The 15590-nt window shown below is 43.3% G+C and overlaps 1 protein-coding gene across 4 annotated transcripts; it reads right to left on the reverse strand.

The window, feature by feature from the left end:
* Nucleotides 1–246: 246 nt before the first annotated feature.
* On the reverse strand, nt 247–15357 carry Mtx3 (metaxin 3). Of its 4 annotated transcripts, none has more exons than XM_052159732.1 (9): nt 15263–15357; nt 14856–14925; nt 14425–14501; nt 12143–12235; nt 11427–11609; nt 11254–11330; nt 10063–10220; nt 8724–8812; nt 247–6256 (listed from the first exon to the last, which is right to left on the reverse strand). In XM_052159732.1, exons 1-9 carry the CDS (start codon nt 15341–15343, stop codon nt 6146–6148), a joined length of 939 nt encoding a protein of 312 aa, XP_052015692.1. In that variant the 5' UTR covers nt 15344–15357; the 3' UTR covers nt 247–6145. The 4 variants fall into 4 exon arrangements, 3 of the variants coding, with proteins under 3 accessions (XP_052015692.1, XP_052015694.1, XP_052015693.1); XR_007973708.1 differs by lacking the exon at nt 247–6256 and adding an exon at nt 9608–9709; XM_052159734.1 differs by lacking the exon at nt 8724–8812 and having other exon boundaries at nt 6168–6256.
* Nucleotides 15358–15590: the final 233 nt, after the last annotated feature.

The raw sequence follows: 15590 nt of genomic DNA on the forward strand, positions 1-15590 counted from the left end.
CGTGGGTGCCTGGCACGGCGTGCACGTCTGTGGCCTGGAAAGCAGGCATCTACCCACTTAGCATGCAGTACACATCTCACAATGGCACCATCTATCCTAGACAAATGGGTGAAAAGACGCAGTACTTCATCCGCTGAGCCCCAGCACCCAGTAACTGGTACCTTCTCAGCCACAAACGTTCATCTCAAGGAAGACAACCACATCGACGAATAAATGATACACACCAATAATTAACAGACACTCAGGTGATTTTAAATTTTATTGAGAAAATAGCTATTTTATATCCAGTTTCTCATTTATCAGAATAAATTCTTAACAATGACCATCATTTCCACTTCTGGGTATTTCTACATCAGCTTTAGGGAAAATACATTCACAGTAGGCAAGGCTAGAATATGAGGCCATGGCCGACATTGCTGCTTATAGGATTTGCACGCTAGAACAGATGTTTAAGTTGTTTCCCATCCAGAGACTGCCTTGGGAGATGGAGCCAATAAACATTATGCGTAGTTCTTGTCCTTTTCTCTGTTGATCTTCGAGAAAGCTACAGTGAAGCTACAAAACTTCAGTCTCACTTAAAGACAGGTTCTATTTTACAAAACACTAAGATATAAGAAACACCCAAATCATCTTTATGCGCTTAAAGGCTTGTGCATACCCCTCCTCCACCAGATCAAGACGCCAGCAGCCCATGGACCAAAGAACAGGGCACCAGAATGGCCTTCTCCTTCTCAAATGACTCTCTGAGGCTGTTGCACACTCGCTCTGGCAGGGCGCGTCCCGTGATGGCCAAGGATATGTAAACTACATGATTGCAGGCACTGCTCTGATCTTTGAGAGGAAAACCGAAGCCTCAGAGCTAAGATCCGAGAGCTTTTCATGTGGTCGGCTGCTCGCCATTACACCAGCACTCAGAACACAACGGCAAGTTGTGCTTCTAATGTACATCCAAGCCCTGGAGTGCTGAGCCTGCAACTGTGTCTATGTGTTGCAAAGGCTGACGAAAGGCCGTAGGCTCCCTGTGAGCTGGTGTATACTCTGGGATGAAATGAAGCCTGTTTAGCTACCCTTACCATCACCAGAGAAACACTCAAAGCAGAAACTTTGTAATGGGCACGAAGAACAAAATACCCAATGTTCCCCTAAGTAAATTTCTCAGAACACGGATCCCATAAAACACCTACTTTTTAGAAGTCCTCAGTAAAATAAGTCAGGGAAGTGGTATATGAAATGGTGGTACGTAGTGGAGACCATGAGTCCCTCTTGGGAGATGAGCATACCCCTGCCCATAGCCCTGTTCAGTCTGTCCCCTCCACATGCGCCTGCACGAAGCCTGCTTCACTGTCCTCTTTGCTCATAAAATAAAACATCTCTGAAGCTGGAAACCAAAACCACACATTTACACATCAAAGGTTCTGAAAAGCCTACAGCAAGTCAGCTTTGCACAATCCAGCATTTTCCAAACTTATTAGAACAATATATTCTGCCAAATATCCTCTTAGAATCTGCTCTTGAATAAACTAAATGTTTTTACCTTATAACTTCAAATTAATAATAATGAGGGCATAAAAGTAACTACCTTTTCCCCTTTGAAGGGAGCTCGTTTATTCTGCTGAAGCAATCCTCCATCACAACACACCCTCACTAGTCACAAGCAATCAGCTCCAGCTTCCCTTTTATCACATGTTGCTGTTCAAGAATGTTAATTCTTTTAAGTAATCCATGGACTGTTTTTCTGGAAAAATGTTTTTTTAAGCCTTTTAAATTCCCAGAGTCCTCATTTGTTTTGGACACAACAGTCCTGAGTGCAAAACAAGCGTCCTGGGCTCCCAGAGATTACAACACCTAAAAGCAACTTCCACACTGAACTATTTTACAAACACTTAAAAACAAAGAACAAAGGTCACCCTGGCTTTTCCATCATGAAAAGCAGTGCTCTGAAATCCAGCGAGGCTTCAGTTAACCCTTCCAGGGTGGGACGACTGCTCTGTGATTTAATGCAACCATGAATGTCTTTAAAGTTTGTTTAGGAAACACGGAAACACTAAGAAATAAATATAAACTTCACATAACTGAACGACAGCGGAAGCAGGGGTGGGGAGACAAACATCTGATTTTACCAAGAACATTGTCTCAGCCCAGATGATCTCTGTGGCTCTGCTCACAATTTCAACTCTACTCACGATTTCAACTCTAAAAATAATGAGGACAACACAAAGTCAATTACAAACTCCCTTTGAGCTTAAAAAAAAATGTGCATGGCTGTGTCACACCTTCTGCAACAGAGGGTGGTGTCAGTGCACAAGGTCCACACTATGAATACACAGAGAGACACAAACAGCAGACAAAGAGGAAAGCCCACACCCAGCCAGGGGAGAGGACTTAAAGTATCTTGCCCTCAATTATGAACTCGGCTGCCATAGGGGAAAACACACATTAGACACATAAAATCATAAGCATCTTGATATTTTAATGGAAAGTGAGTTTTGGTGTGAGGTTGTTAGAAACATTCTCATAAGGCAAGGGAGATCTTCAGGGAAGCATCTGTTAGAAACCTAAACTGCTTTTTCTTTAAACTCAAGAATGAAATAAAAAAAATATTAATATATAATATAGTTCTCAATTGGAACTATATACTAGGTCTGCAGTGTTAAATTTTAAGATAGAGATTATGTAAGTAGTGATAAACTTACTCTATTAGGTTTGCTTTCTAAAAATCCGTTTATTTTGGAATAATTATAGACTCTTGAAGCATTACAAAAATGGAAGTGAGATATGTCATGGCCCCACTGTCCAGCTTGCTATGTATATTTAAATGTATTTCACTGTTAGTTATGTGTCTATGTGTGTGGGGGGGGGGTGCATAAACATTCTGAGTGCAGGTGCGCACAGATTCCAGACTGGGGGGGGGAGGGGGAAGGGGAGCAGATCCCCTGGAGCTAGAGTTCGGAAGGTTGTAAACCACCTGCCACAGGTGCTGGGACCTGAACCCATGTCCTCAGCAAAAGCAGTAAGTTCTTTTAAGTACTGAGCCAACCTTTGAGTTCCCAAGCATATTTAAATATTTATATTCTGCTTTTGAGTGGTTATGGTTGTGGCTGTTGAAAAACTGTTGACCCTACCAAAAACACATTTTTAGCAAGCTTGGTAGGTGCATGTTTGAGAGGCAGTATACCATGTTATCACATATAGCTACCTGAACAAAGTGGTTTTTATTCATGGTACAATATTCATGAGTTTCTGCCTCTGTTGATGTTAGTTTTACCCATTTTTAGACTCTGAAAACATTTTGGCTTAGGTCTAACTTAAGTATCTTTGCTCCCTGTGTTGCTGTATTTATCAATTATAAAATTTTAGTGATTATAACTGGAAATTAAAATGGGTGCTTCCAAAAAGTCCTCTAGCACTATAATATAATAATCCAAGAACCCCTAAATTGAAGTTTGTTACTGTGAGCCTTTTGTGAAGTCAAGTTCTGAAGAAATCCCCATCTCCTTGTCTGCGGTTCAGTGTTAGGTCACCACTGTGATGACAGTATCCACTGGGGAGGTTTTCCTGTGGGAATCGGCAAACTAATTTTTTTCTAGCTCTGTACAATCAACAAAAGATAAAGATGGGCCAGTCCCTGCGTTCATACTCTCCTCTACCGCCACCTCACAGGTTGGTCAAGGCCGTGGACCACTTTTCCCAGCAAACTCCTGCACAAACATCCTGACAGGGTCACCTCAGGCCCTTTGTGCAGTCTAAAAACGATTTCCTTCTAAGAGCTTCTCAGTGTCCTGGTCCCTGGGGTATCTGTGCTCAGATACAGCTTCCAATTGTCCCACTTGCTCAGACCAACAAAGCCGCACTCAGTAACTGACATGGAAGTTCTTTCTCAGCTGGCTCAGGTTCGACAGCGCACAGATGTGGTCTTGAAGCACATGGGCTACAGAACGTAAGGCTAAGGGCAGCTCAGAGCAGGGTGACCATAAAAAAGCAAGTCACTCTACAGACATCCTCTCCACTAAAAAGAACAAGTGCTTGTTATTCTGAAATGAACCCTTTTGACTAAGAAGAGTTCAGTGCACAAAAGTACAGTACACGCCTTGGTTGAAGTCTGGAGTCTTCTGAACACAGTCCTCTGCAGTCCTCTACCACGTAAGCACATGTTCCTTCCTCACAGACATCTGTGGAACTTACCTCAGAATTACCTTCTAACATCACCCACAGAGTGAGATTGTACACTCTAGTACAGTTGATGTGGTTCTTTCTCTTAGGAATTGTTATCTTTCAAAAATAACTGTCCTATTTTTACATGTATTTTACAATTATAAACTACTTCAAATACTTTTTGGAACATTTACTATTAATAATAATTGAAAGTGACTAACCTGATTAAAGCATAAACAGATATATGATTATTGTGTCAATCATCCTTCTTCAATATAAAATCAATCCCAGAGACAATAAAGCCTCTTTCTTGATCACTAGTTTTAAAACACAATACTCAGATATACTCAGATTTCAGACCGTTGTAACTTGACTTAGAAGATCACACACATACATACACTCACACACTTCCTGTACACACATACACTACACACACGTAGACATATACACTTATCCTACACACATTCACCCCCACACACATGCACAAACCCACTCACTAGCACATTCACCCCACATCACATACTCTAAATCACATGCACTTGCTCACATGCACACATGAACGAGAAAACACACACACACACATATACGGACGCACACCCCTCATTAAAGAAGTATTGTGAAACTTATTCAGTACTTGTCCTAAATGCAAATGTACTCAAAGAGGTGGACAAGACTCTGAGGATTACCTCGTCTCCTTTAAAGCTTTCAGGAGTGAGTCTTTACTGTGACCTAAGACTTACATCTACCAAAACACAGAGCAAACAGGAGCAATGCGGGTCACACGCAGCTGAGCTCCGCTCTGCTCACAGCAGCCGGGAACATTTTCTGAGCACCATGGTAATCTTGTAAGACCCTAATCCCAAACATGGTCCTATTTTAAAAAATCCCAGAAGTAGTTTTACAATAACAGAAGTACCTCGGCCACTAAAATCAGCAAGTTTCTATTAAATGTAAAATTACCACACAGCAAATCCTTCAATGGCTTATTCATAGCTAGTAACTGTAAATCGTCTTAGAAACCTCATTCCTTTGGATCCTTCAACTGTAATTAAAAATACAGAGGAAATGAAAGTTTGTCAGAGAGTATGACTACATGATATGCTCATCCTGAAACAGCCTGCTTGGGGTCAAATGGAGCGCTGAGACCTGACCCGGAAGCAGATTAGGACTCTCGCCACAGCTCATCTCAAGGGGACTACAGATAACGGAGCACAATACAGTTCAGTAAGACAAACCCGACTCCCAGTCTGGAGCTGACAGAAGAATGAGACAAGTAGGTAACAGTGTACTACAACATACAGGTCTAAGGCTGCCATGATCACCTTTGCTAGCTTGGAGCAAACCTATCAGCAAGTACTACTGGCGTGTGTGCGTGTGTGCGTGCGTGCGTGCATGTGCGCATTATCGGGGTATTATATAAACCACCTTTAACATTTGCATACGTGGTGCTAAACTGCCAAAGGAACAGACTTATGAGAGAATAATTAAGTATATTCCTCATTGCTTTTCAAAATTAAATACAGGCTTTTCTATTGAAATAATTTCTATTTTTTTTTCCTGGTTCCTAAAACTGGCATCAGACTTCTAAAATGAAGAATAAGGTCTCAGCCAAAAATCACATATTATGTACTGAGACGAGTCTAAGTTAATAAATTAACTTAAATAAATTAAAAGTGCACATTCAGAACAGATTTGCAGCTTTTGGTCAGCAACACCTAAACCAACAGCAAAGCTCTGCCTCGGCTAAGGCGGGATTTTATATACAGTGCCACGTGCTCACCCTGCCCACCCGCCCGCCCAGTTCATTTCGCATTCACCTTAATTTAAAATGCACTGCCAAGCTACAATAATAGCTTTCCTAAATTAAAACGAAAGTCACACCCAGCTCCCTCTGCTTTAGTCTTCAATCCATTACACTGTTCTTTGGGTCTCCACACTCGGCATCAGCGATTACTGCAACAATCCTAAGAATGGCTGCGGCTGGCTGTGACTGTCAGGGTGACAGCAGCTGCAGGGAATTACTCTCTTCTTCTGCTGGAGTCAGTTTGAGGGTCGGCAGCTTGCGAGGCAGAAGCTGAGGGCTTTGGCGAAGGTTACCATCCATCTGTGGAAAGTATGAGACACATCTGAGCACAGCCGAGGCTCTACTCTGGTGGAGAGTGGCCTCCCCACCTCGTGCACAGCCTGGAAGACGGCAGGCCCGGTGTCTGCAGGACTGATGGAGTACCTTCCTCTGACAATCGCTCAAGTTACGAGTGTCATACCTTGAATACCAGCTGCCTCAGTATCCATAAAAAGCAATGTGGCTCTAACTCGCCCGTCAGAGTTACAGTGAGATCCACAAAAGAACACGCTGCTGCACTGACTTGATCAGCGCCTCACTTAAGACACCGTCTATGAGTAAGTCCGGGTGTAATGCTTGTGCACTCCTCATCTTCCCACACCCTGACTAACAGGCACAGCCCTGCCCTGTATGACACAACAAATGAGGCTCAGAAAGATGTCCCTTTTCCAGGTCCCAAAGCCAGTATCAGAGCTGAAGCTTGAACCGGGTCTTTTTATTGTAACACTGTTGGTTTTTAGCTTTACTTCTTTTCCAAACTGAGAGTGGCCAGCATGCAAAAGCACCCCACACGGATTGAGAGTATGTAGACCAAAGGATTCTGGGAAAAGATGCACATGTGCTTTTGGTCTGATCTAGAGGTCTTCCAAGCACAGATCACGTCTAAGCTGACTGCAAGAAACTATTCATACAAAGCATATTTAAAATGCCCAGGAAGCTCAGAGACACACGCTCACACCCCTGGAAGCTCAGAGACACACACTCACATCCCTGGAAGCTCAGAGACACACGCTCACACCCCAGGAAGCTCAGAGACACACACTCACACCCCTGGAACACTAGGACAGAGACTACTCAGCCCCAGGAAGCTCAGAGACACACACTCACACCCCAGGAAGCTCAGAGACACACACTCACACTCCAGGAACACTAGGACAGACTGCTCAGCACTTAGATCTCACAAACCACCTTTACCGAGACTAACACGGAAGGTGCAAGATGCAGATCTGGAGTTGAGGTCTCTACCAACTTCACTCCTTAAACGACTTGAAAGCAGCAGAAAAGAATATCCTATCATTCACCCAATAGGCAGGCTGTTTCAGAGCACTGCATAAATGTAGAATATTTAAAGCTTCCCTTGTTTCTCAGGATGCTCTTTCAACACAAGGAGAAAACATTTTAGCAAAGTGTGTATGTGCAAGGATTGCAAAAGGCAGAAAAAAAGATTAATTTTCACTTTTAAATGAGAAAAGGGTGTGACCAGAGAACAACTGTGGCAAGTGGCTTGAAAAGTTTCTCAGGCATTAGTCTTTCTTTTAAGCGCTAGACTCTTGCTATAAATTATAACAGTGTGTCTAAGACCTACTACTGCCTTACACGGTTACACCAACCATCACAAACCTCCTACCCAAGGGCAGATACTGGTGACCGGCTTACAACCTTCATAATCTGATGAAGACTCAAGGTAGATACTTACAAGATAGTAATGGGGCTCCTAGCCTTGTCTTCTGCCTGTGTGGGTACTTCATAGATCCCCATAGGTCACAAACTCCCCACATACAGAAAATGAAAACTCAGACTACCAAAATATACCACCACATGGACACTGGGAACAAAGGCCATCCCGAGAGTGCCAGCGGCAAGCCTCCTCAGCCCTGCAAACAGACAGCCTCATTTAGTCTGCACACCAGCCTACAGGAGAGAACAATGAGTTCACTCATGCTGGAGCCTCAGCCGTGTCTACGGTCAAGTGTGCTCTCAACTTTCTTCAGCCTAAAGACCTTGGCAGGTGATGGAGCTGCTCACACCTTCACATGTGTGAAATGGGACAGTAGTAAAATCTGCACATACAACTACCAGGAGGTGTGCATGAGCTAACCCCACGAGGCTCTTATAGTTCAGTGCCTGTGAAAGAGAGTGAGATTATCAGGCACCTGGCAAGAATCTGCACAGCCTTTCACACACTCCCAATTAGAATCCTTCTCGAATCTTCCATGGTTGGCTCTCTCCCCACTGCCTGGGTCCTTCAGAGTCTCTCACAAATCGAGTCTCTCCAAAGTAAGAAAATAACTGAACTGGTTAAAAAACACTGCAGACCACACCACGGCCAGAAGACTGGAAGGAAGGAGGCACTGGGAAAGAGGAGAGACACTACTGATAAGGGAGATGGAGCACGGGTGCTTAGACCTGCAGAGATAATCTGAGGACAGAGCCAGGACAGCAAGCAAGCCTTGCTTCTGACATGCTGTCTTTAAAGGCAATGTTTGTGTCACCCAACTTGATAAATGCAAACTACACAGTAAAAAGCAAACCAATACAATTATTCAATTTTCTTCCATGCAATCAGGTCACTGCTGGCTTCAAAACACTGTATTAAATAAATCTTTGCTAAAAGTATATTTAAACAGCCTTTTGAAAAGTAAACACCTAGAAACCAAGAGGAGGACGTGAACACACAAGCCAAATTACAACATTCCCACAAAGAGGAAAACGATTGAAGTAACCCGACCTTCTCAATTAAGTTGGACTCCTTATTTACAAGCTGTGTGAGTTTCTGCAGGTTTGCGTCTACCATTTCTTGTCCAGCTGGAGAGATGCCTGAGAAGCCAGGAGAGAAATCAGAGAAAGAGAGGGAACTTTGAAAGACTTTCACACTGTTTAATATTGAAAACAATGCTTTTCAGTTTACCCTCCCTCCCAATTGTTCTACCCCTTCCCCCCAAAGAAAACAAGAGAAATGGAGAGGGGAAAAAAAAGCCTTTTAGGTTCAAGGGGGAAGTTAGGAGGGACAACAGTGCTCCAGAAGAAATCAAAAAGGAAAACACAAACGGTATCTATGGAGGACCCTGAGCGACATGACAGGCAGCCAGCCATCGTGGTTAGTAAAGGCATGGTGGTCTCAAGTGCACGCTGCCTCTCTCTAGTCATTACACATCAGTCACTGGTCATAAGACCATAGGCAGCTCGCTAAGGCAGCGACTTCCTACCATCTACTCACCAGGCACACAGGACACTTAAAAGGATTTTAAAAGGTAGATTTTTAAAATAGATTTTTAAAAGTAGAACTTTCTGAGCCTGATCCCAGGACATTCTAATTTGGGAAGTCTAAGTGAGCTGTGTAGTCATTCAGGCTTGCCAGCCACTGCTCCAGCGTGACAAGGTTGGATGTGACTTGGTATCCCAACGTCCCATTTCCTAGACCTCCCTATCTATAGAGCGCACAACCCACGACAAACCTAGCCCGTCTACCTAAGCCAGCTACTTCACAGCTTCTGTTCCTTAAAGAGACAATTCCAGCCACCTCCACAAATGCAAACTTAGTGCCCCAGTCCCTTAAGCGCAAGGCCCCAGTCACAGAGAGTTCCATCCTAAGTGCCAAGAGCCCCTACTTACTATATCTCCAGTTTGGTGCAATCAGTTTTCAAGTAGTAGAATCATGGGAATGTACCTCACCAAAGTCAATCTGCTACTGATCTCTGTTCATGAAGGAAAGTGCTGCAAGCAGCAGGTAAGAATCATTTAACGTGACCGCCCATTCGAATGAGGATAAACACTACTTTTCAGCAGGGACTCAACACATGCGGTTTAACCTTTTAGGAGAAAATGACTCACTTCACGGGGGCAATACTTACAGATACACATAAAGAGTAAGTCCAGAGGGTGGTGGGAGTCAAATGCCTCGGTCTCCATGTAAACAAGAACATGGGAGCAGCTGAGACGGGAAAACCACCAGGTCCTGAAGCTATGAACCAGAATCTAAGACCATCCACAAACTTGTTCTACTTCTGCACTGTCACTACTGAAATACCTAACTTAAATAAACATTGACAGAAGCAATGCTGACTTACCTCCAGGACCGTGCCTAAAGTAACTGTCCAGGATGTCATCACAGAGGCGGCACAGGTTGGAGAGCTGTTTCAGATGCTTTTGCAAGTGAACTCTGGGGAAATGCACTTTATAAAGAGGCGCGAGGAAACCGAACACATAGGCGTCCAAGGTGGAAGGCCTGGAGACAAAGGAGTCTTCTTCAGGGCACTTCAGAGGCACTTAAAGGCGCTTTTAGGATTCAAACTATCTGTCAAGTCTAACAGAAAAATCACATTCTAAATGGTTTACTACCATTTTTGTTTCCAAAAGTGAGGCAGTCCAAGGTTTACCTTCTAAGTCGTTTTAAAAATACTCTAACCATTTATTTTATTCAGAAGAAGCTGAGGTTGTGAACTACAAATGTTATGGACTAGAAGCAGGGTGAGAATAATGTTAGATACTTTCATAGCTACATTATGCAGTACCTTAAGATAATGTTAGATTAATGCCAACAACAACAACAAAACCCTATAAAAACCCAGTAAATCCTGAGCTAAGAATAGAACTCAGGGCCTTGTGCAAGCTATTTGAGATCTCTGCCACTCAGCTAAAGCCCCAGAACTTCCTTTGAAGTGGAAAACTGATCTTTTGGGGGCTATAGAAGAACTGTCTTTAGCTCACGTATCACTGAATACAAAGGAATGTGTCAAAATTACATTTTTTTCCCATGATACAAATGACAGAGTATATTTATACAGTAACTATCAATACAAATCCAGAACCACCCACAAGCCCTGGGACTAAGACACAGCTGGGTGACTTTCTCCGGGGTATTCACCAGGAAGGGCATGGTGACACGTGTGTGTTCAGGGGTTTCACGATCAATACAGCGGGTAACAGGCATGTGCTCTGGACGGCCTGTGGGAGGAGGAGCTCTGTGGCTACTGGGATGGAGCCTCATTCAGAAGGGATCTTGTCTTTCACAACAGAATCACTGGCCCAACTTTTTGTTGTTATTAAGGGATAAGAAATAGCTTATTCTTGAGTTAAATATGAGTGGCTATAGCCCAGGAACACATACTTGGGTAGGGTTTTCAATGCGGCAGCGGTTCCTGATGTTTTCATAGTAACAGTACAAAGAAAGCTGTAAGTCAAGTGCTTTTTAAAATACACTGGTAGAAATGTCAAAACAGTGGCTTATGGCAAAATGACTTTTAAGAGAATTTACTCACGTGTCACCAAAGAAAAACTGAGATGTTCCCAATCTGTTTGATAGGAGATTTAGGCACTCCTTGGCATCTCTGTATATCTAAAAAGGATGAGAAATGCTTTGCAGGTAGAATCTCTAGGCAAGGCCACCTCTCCCCTTCTGACAGAGTGCCTGCTGGGAGAACCCAGGCTGTACCTGTGCTTCCACTTCTTGGACATGGTAGAGGGGAGGTTTTCCCCTTGTCAAGAGAATCCTATTCAGGGCTTCTCTAGACATCCTTCCGGGCAGGATCAAACTCAGAGGAAAAGGGATGCGAGAGGCAAACCACGGCTTTGTCACGGTGAAGTAATTATCATTCTCAACCCAGAAGGTGTGAAGCTGCCAACGGAAGGTAAATGATTATAGGAATGTTCTGCCAAAACAAACACGGCTGAATGAATGTGACGGTGTTTTCATAATTGTCTCTGAATAAGTAACTTCATTCACATTTTCCAGATGAAATGATTCATGATAAAAGATTATTTTAAACATGAATTTTGTTCACTGCTATATCTCAGTACCTGGGAAATATTCACAGAACGAATGAACTATAATATAACCAATTCTACACATGGGGCAAAGTTTCATCTTCTACCAGTAGTGTTTATTTCCAAAACAATATTACTGTACTGGACTGTAACCCAGTGGTAGAATGTTTCCTTAGCCAAACAGGCAAACAAACAAAGCAGAATATCCACTTCAATGGGAAGTCAAATGTCTAGGGGAATCCAGTTTTGCTATAATATAAAAGATCAAGACCAATACAAGAAATGTCCTCTTTAAGACCCACCCAACCCTTTTTGTTCTTTCTCAACAGACTACTAAATTTTCAGCCAAGCCACTAAAACCCTGGCATACCCAGAACTGCTCACCACAGCAGGGAGGAGCTTCTCTTCCAGGAGAGCAGTGTAAGCCAGCGTGTCCGCCCCTTGTTTTGCTGAGAGCTCACAATCAGCATCATAGTTCTATTAAAAAAAAGAAAAAGTCTCTCAGAGGTCAAAGGACATTCCTAGGACAACAGATATAAACAAATTAAGATTCCTATTCTCCCTCACAAATGTCAAAACTGACATTAAGAGGGAGGATTACAACTAATGAAAACTGTTCCTTAATGCACCATACCCAAAAACCCCAAACGCCGCTAGCGGCTTGCGGCTCATTCCTATTGTCTCCACACTTATTAATGACCTTTGTTCCGAGCACAGTGCGTGGTACAAAGCTAATGAGTAAAAGCAATTATTTTTCACAAGAAAGGAAAACCATACAGTTCATTATAATTTTTTTCCACAAAAAAAGGACACTTCTAAATTTAGAAAAGTTTCAAATTTTAATGGTACAAGATTTTTTTCTTAAAGTACTGACAAACCAATTATAACCTTCAAGTTTATATGATTCTTTATATATTTAAACATCATTACTTACTACATAAATATTTACATTTTCACATTTTAGATACATGAGGTCATAAAGCCTGCAACTATCAGATAAGTGCTTTTTAAAAGTAGAAATACATCTTGCAATCCCACCAGCAGTGGAGGAGTGTTCCTCTTTCTCCACATCCTCGCCAACACCTGCTGTCTCCTGAGTTTTTTAACCTTAGCCATTCTGACTGGTGTGAGGTGAAATCTCAGGGTTGTTTTGATTTGCATCTCCCTAATGATTAATGATGTTGAACATTTCTTAAGGTGCTTCTCAGCCATCCGAAGTTCATGTGAAAATTCTTTGTTTAGCTCTGTACCCCACTTTTTAATAGGGTTATTTGGTTCTCTGGGGTCTAACTTCTTGAGTTCTTTGTATATATTAGATATTAGCCCTCTGTCGGATTTAGGGTTGGTGAAGATCCTTTCCCAATCTGTTGGTTGAAGTTTTGTCCTTTTGACAGTGTCCTTTGCCTTACAGAAACTTTGTAGTTTTATGAGGTCCCATTTGTCAATTCTTGATCTTAGAGCGTAAGCTATTGGTGTTCTGTTCAGAAACTTTTCCCCTGTACTGATGTCCTCAAGGGTCTATACCACTCCTGGGCATATACCCAGAGGATTCCCCAGCATGCAATAAGGACACATGCTCCACTATGTTCATAGCAACCCTAATTGTAATAGCCAGAAGCTGGAAAGAACCCAGGTGTTCCTCAACAGAAGAATGGATGCAAAAAATGTGTTATATATACACAATGGAGTACTATTCAGCCATTAGAAACAATGAATTCATGAAATTATTAGACAAATGGATGGAGCTGGAGAACATCATACTGAGGTAAGCCAGTCTCAAAAGATCAATCATGATATGTACTCACTAATAAGTGGATATTAGCCTAGAAACTTGGAATACCCAAGACATAATCCACATATTAAATGATGTCCAAGAAGAACGGAGGAGTGGCCCCTGGTTCTGGAAAGACTCAGTGAAGCAGAACCAGAACAGGGAAGTGGGAAGGGGTGGTTGGGGTTTAGGGGGAGGGAAGAGGGCTTATGGGACTTTCAGGGAGTGGGGAGCCAGAAAAGGGGAAATCATTTGAAATGTAAATAAAAATATATTGAAAAAAACTTTTAAAAAAAGTAGAAATACAAAGCTCAGGATACAACTCAGTGGTAGAATGTTTGTCTACCAGTCACAAGGCCCTGTACTCAATTCCCAGCATAAAACCAAGCCAAACAAAACAACAACAAAAATGATCAGATAAAATAGTTGCCATGCGGTGGGAACTCAGGTTTCACACTTAGCATGAAATGTATAGTAACAATAGGACTAAAGTGATAACGTTATCAACAAGAATAAGTCTGGATAGCTAAATTGAATCTTATATCCTTTTTTCATTAAATTCACAATAAATACATTACATATATTTCACTATACTTCCAATTAAAGTAAAATGCATGCCTTTCGGCACCAGCAAGCAAGTCTTTGTTCCTCTGCTGTCAAGACCCAGGCATTCCCAGTTGCCCAAATAATTAAAACCACCTTATAATGAATTAGAAACAAGTCATACAGGAGGTCAGGTGTGATGGGTCCCACCCACGATTCTAGAATCTGAAGCCAGTCTGTGCTGCATAGTGGCCGGCCATCATAGGTTTGCATATAACTCAGTCTGAAATAATAATAATAATAATAATAATAAACACGCAGAAAACTATCTACTTCTAAAGGAGCCACCCACCTGTTTTCTTAAAAAGTTTAGAATGTTTGCAGGCTTAGAAACAATGCTGTCTTCTGTTGTCAAAATTGGTACATCACCTATAATAAAAAACCAGTTTACACACAAGCAAACACTGTGATTTATTCTGAAGATTACAATGCCTTAAAAACTACACCAGTTGGCACATTGGAGAGTGTGGGTACAAATGTCTGTGGGTTTTACAAAGGGCAACTCTAGAAAACATTTTCGTTTCTCCTATATTCCAGATTTGGCTTGTACTTTGAGTTATTTACTTCCTCGGAATGACCAAATACAGCCAACGCACAGCCAAGGTCATTCTAAGAAGCTAAGACAAGACGCCCAAAGTACTCTTGGGCTATCTGGCTTTTATGCAAGAAGGGATGCAACTGTTAAAAGGGGGAGGGAGGGGCGTGTGAGAGCTTATACTGTACCTCTTGAACCTCTCCAGGTGCTATCTATAATAGTGACTTTCAAGGGTGCGCCAGAAAATTTGGCATAAGCCTGAAACAGAGTTTGCAATAAGAGATTTTAGACATTTAGAGCAGTCGAGCAGGTCTGCTGCGCGGCTCTGACAGCTGCACCCGCTAAGGCAGACGGCGGCTGCCCGCGCCCCTCCCCCGTCCGCCGTCGGGGACGCGCAGGCTTCCCGCTTGGGGGACCTGGGTCTGCAGGAGGAGGGCCTGAGGACGCGGGGCCCGCGTGCCTTCTCCCACTGCGGGGAGGGACAGCGCTGCCAGGCCGACAGGACCTGACGCTTGCAGGCGGCCGCCGGTCCCCAGCGGAGCCCGCGGCTAGCCTGCCCAGTCCTCCCGCGCCCCGGCCCGCGAGGCAGCCTCACCAGCACCACCAGGGACTCGCTGTGGACCGAAGGGAGCCCCCAGCCTCCTCCCCAGCAGCTGAGCTCCATGGGGGCCGCCATCTTGCCGGGGCTGACCTCTGTCACCCGGAAGTACTCCTACCGCCCACTCTCCAGCACGTGAAATGGAGGGGGGCGGGACGAGGAGCAAGGGCTGACTCCTTGGAGCTCTGGACAGAGTCAGAAAGGACAGCAGCAGGCCTTTAGCAACCAGACTAGGAGCTGTGCCATAAGGGAAACAGACCTCCTAGGCGTCCTCAAAGTATTTATTGCATTCAGTATTAATGAATAACAAAACCTGCAAGCATCA

Source organism: Apodemus sylvaticus, chromosome 16, assembly GCF_947179515.1.
Source record: "Apodemus sylvaticus chromosome 16, mApoSyl1.1, whole genome shotgun sequence".
NCBI lineage: Eukaryota > Metazoa > Chordata > Mammalia > Rodentia > Muridae > Apodemus > Apodemus sylvaticus.

Bases quoted from the DNA above. Each gene is read 5' to 3' on its own strand.
- Mtx3 (XM_052159732.1), bottom strand. From the start codon at position 15,343: ATGGCGGCCCCCATGGAGCTCAGCTGCTGGGGAGGAGGCTGGGGGCTC. The intron at 14,502-14,855 runs GTACAGTATAAG...TTTTTATTATAG, and splicing joins CACCTGGAGAGGTTCAAGAG to GTGATGTACCAATTTTGACA. The intron at 12,236-14,424 runs GTGGGTGGCTCC...TTTTTTTAATAG, and splicing joins TAAACTTTTTAAGAAAACAG to AACTATGATGCTGATTGTGA.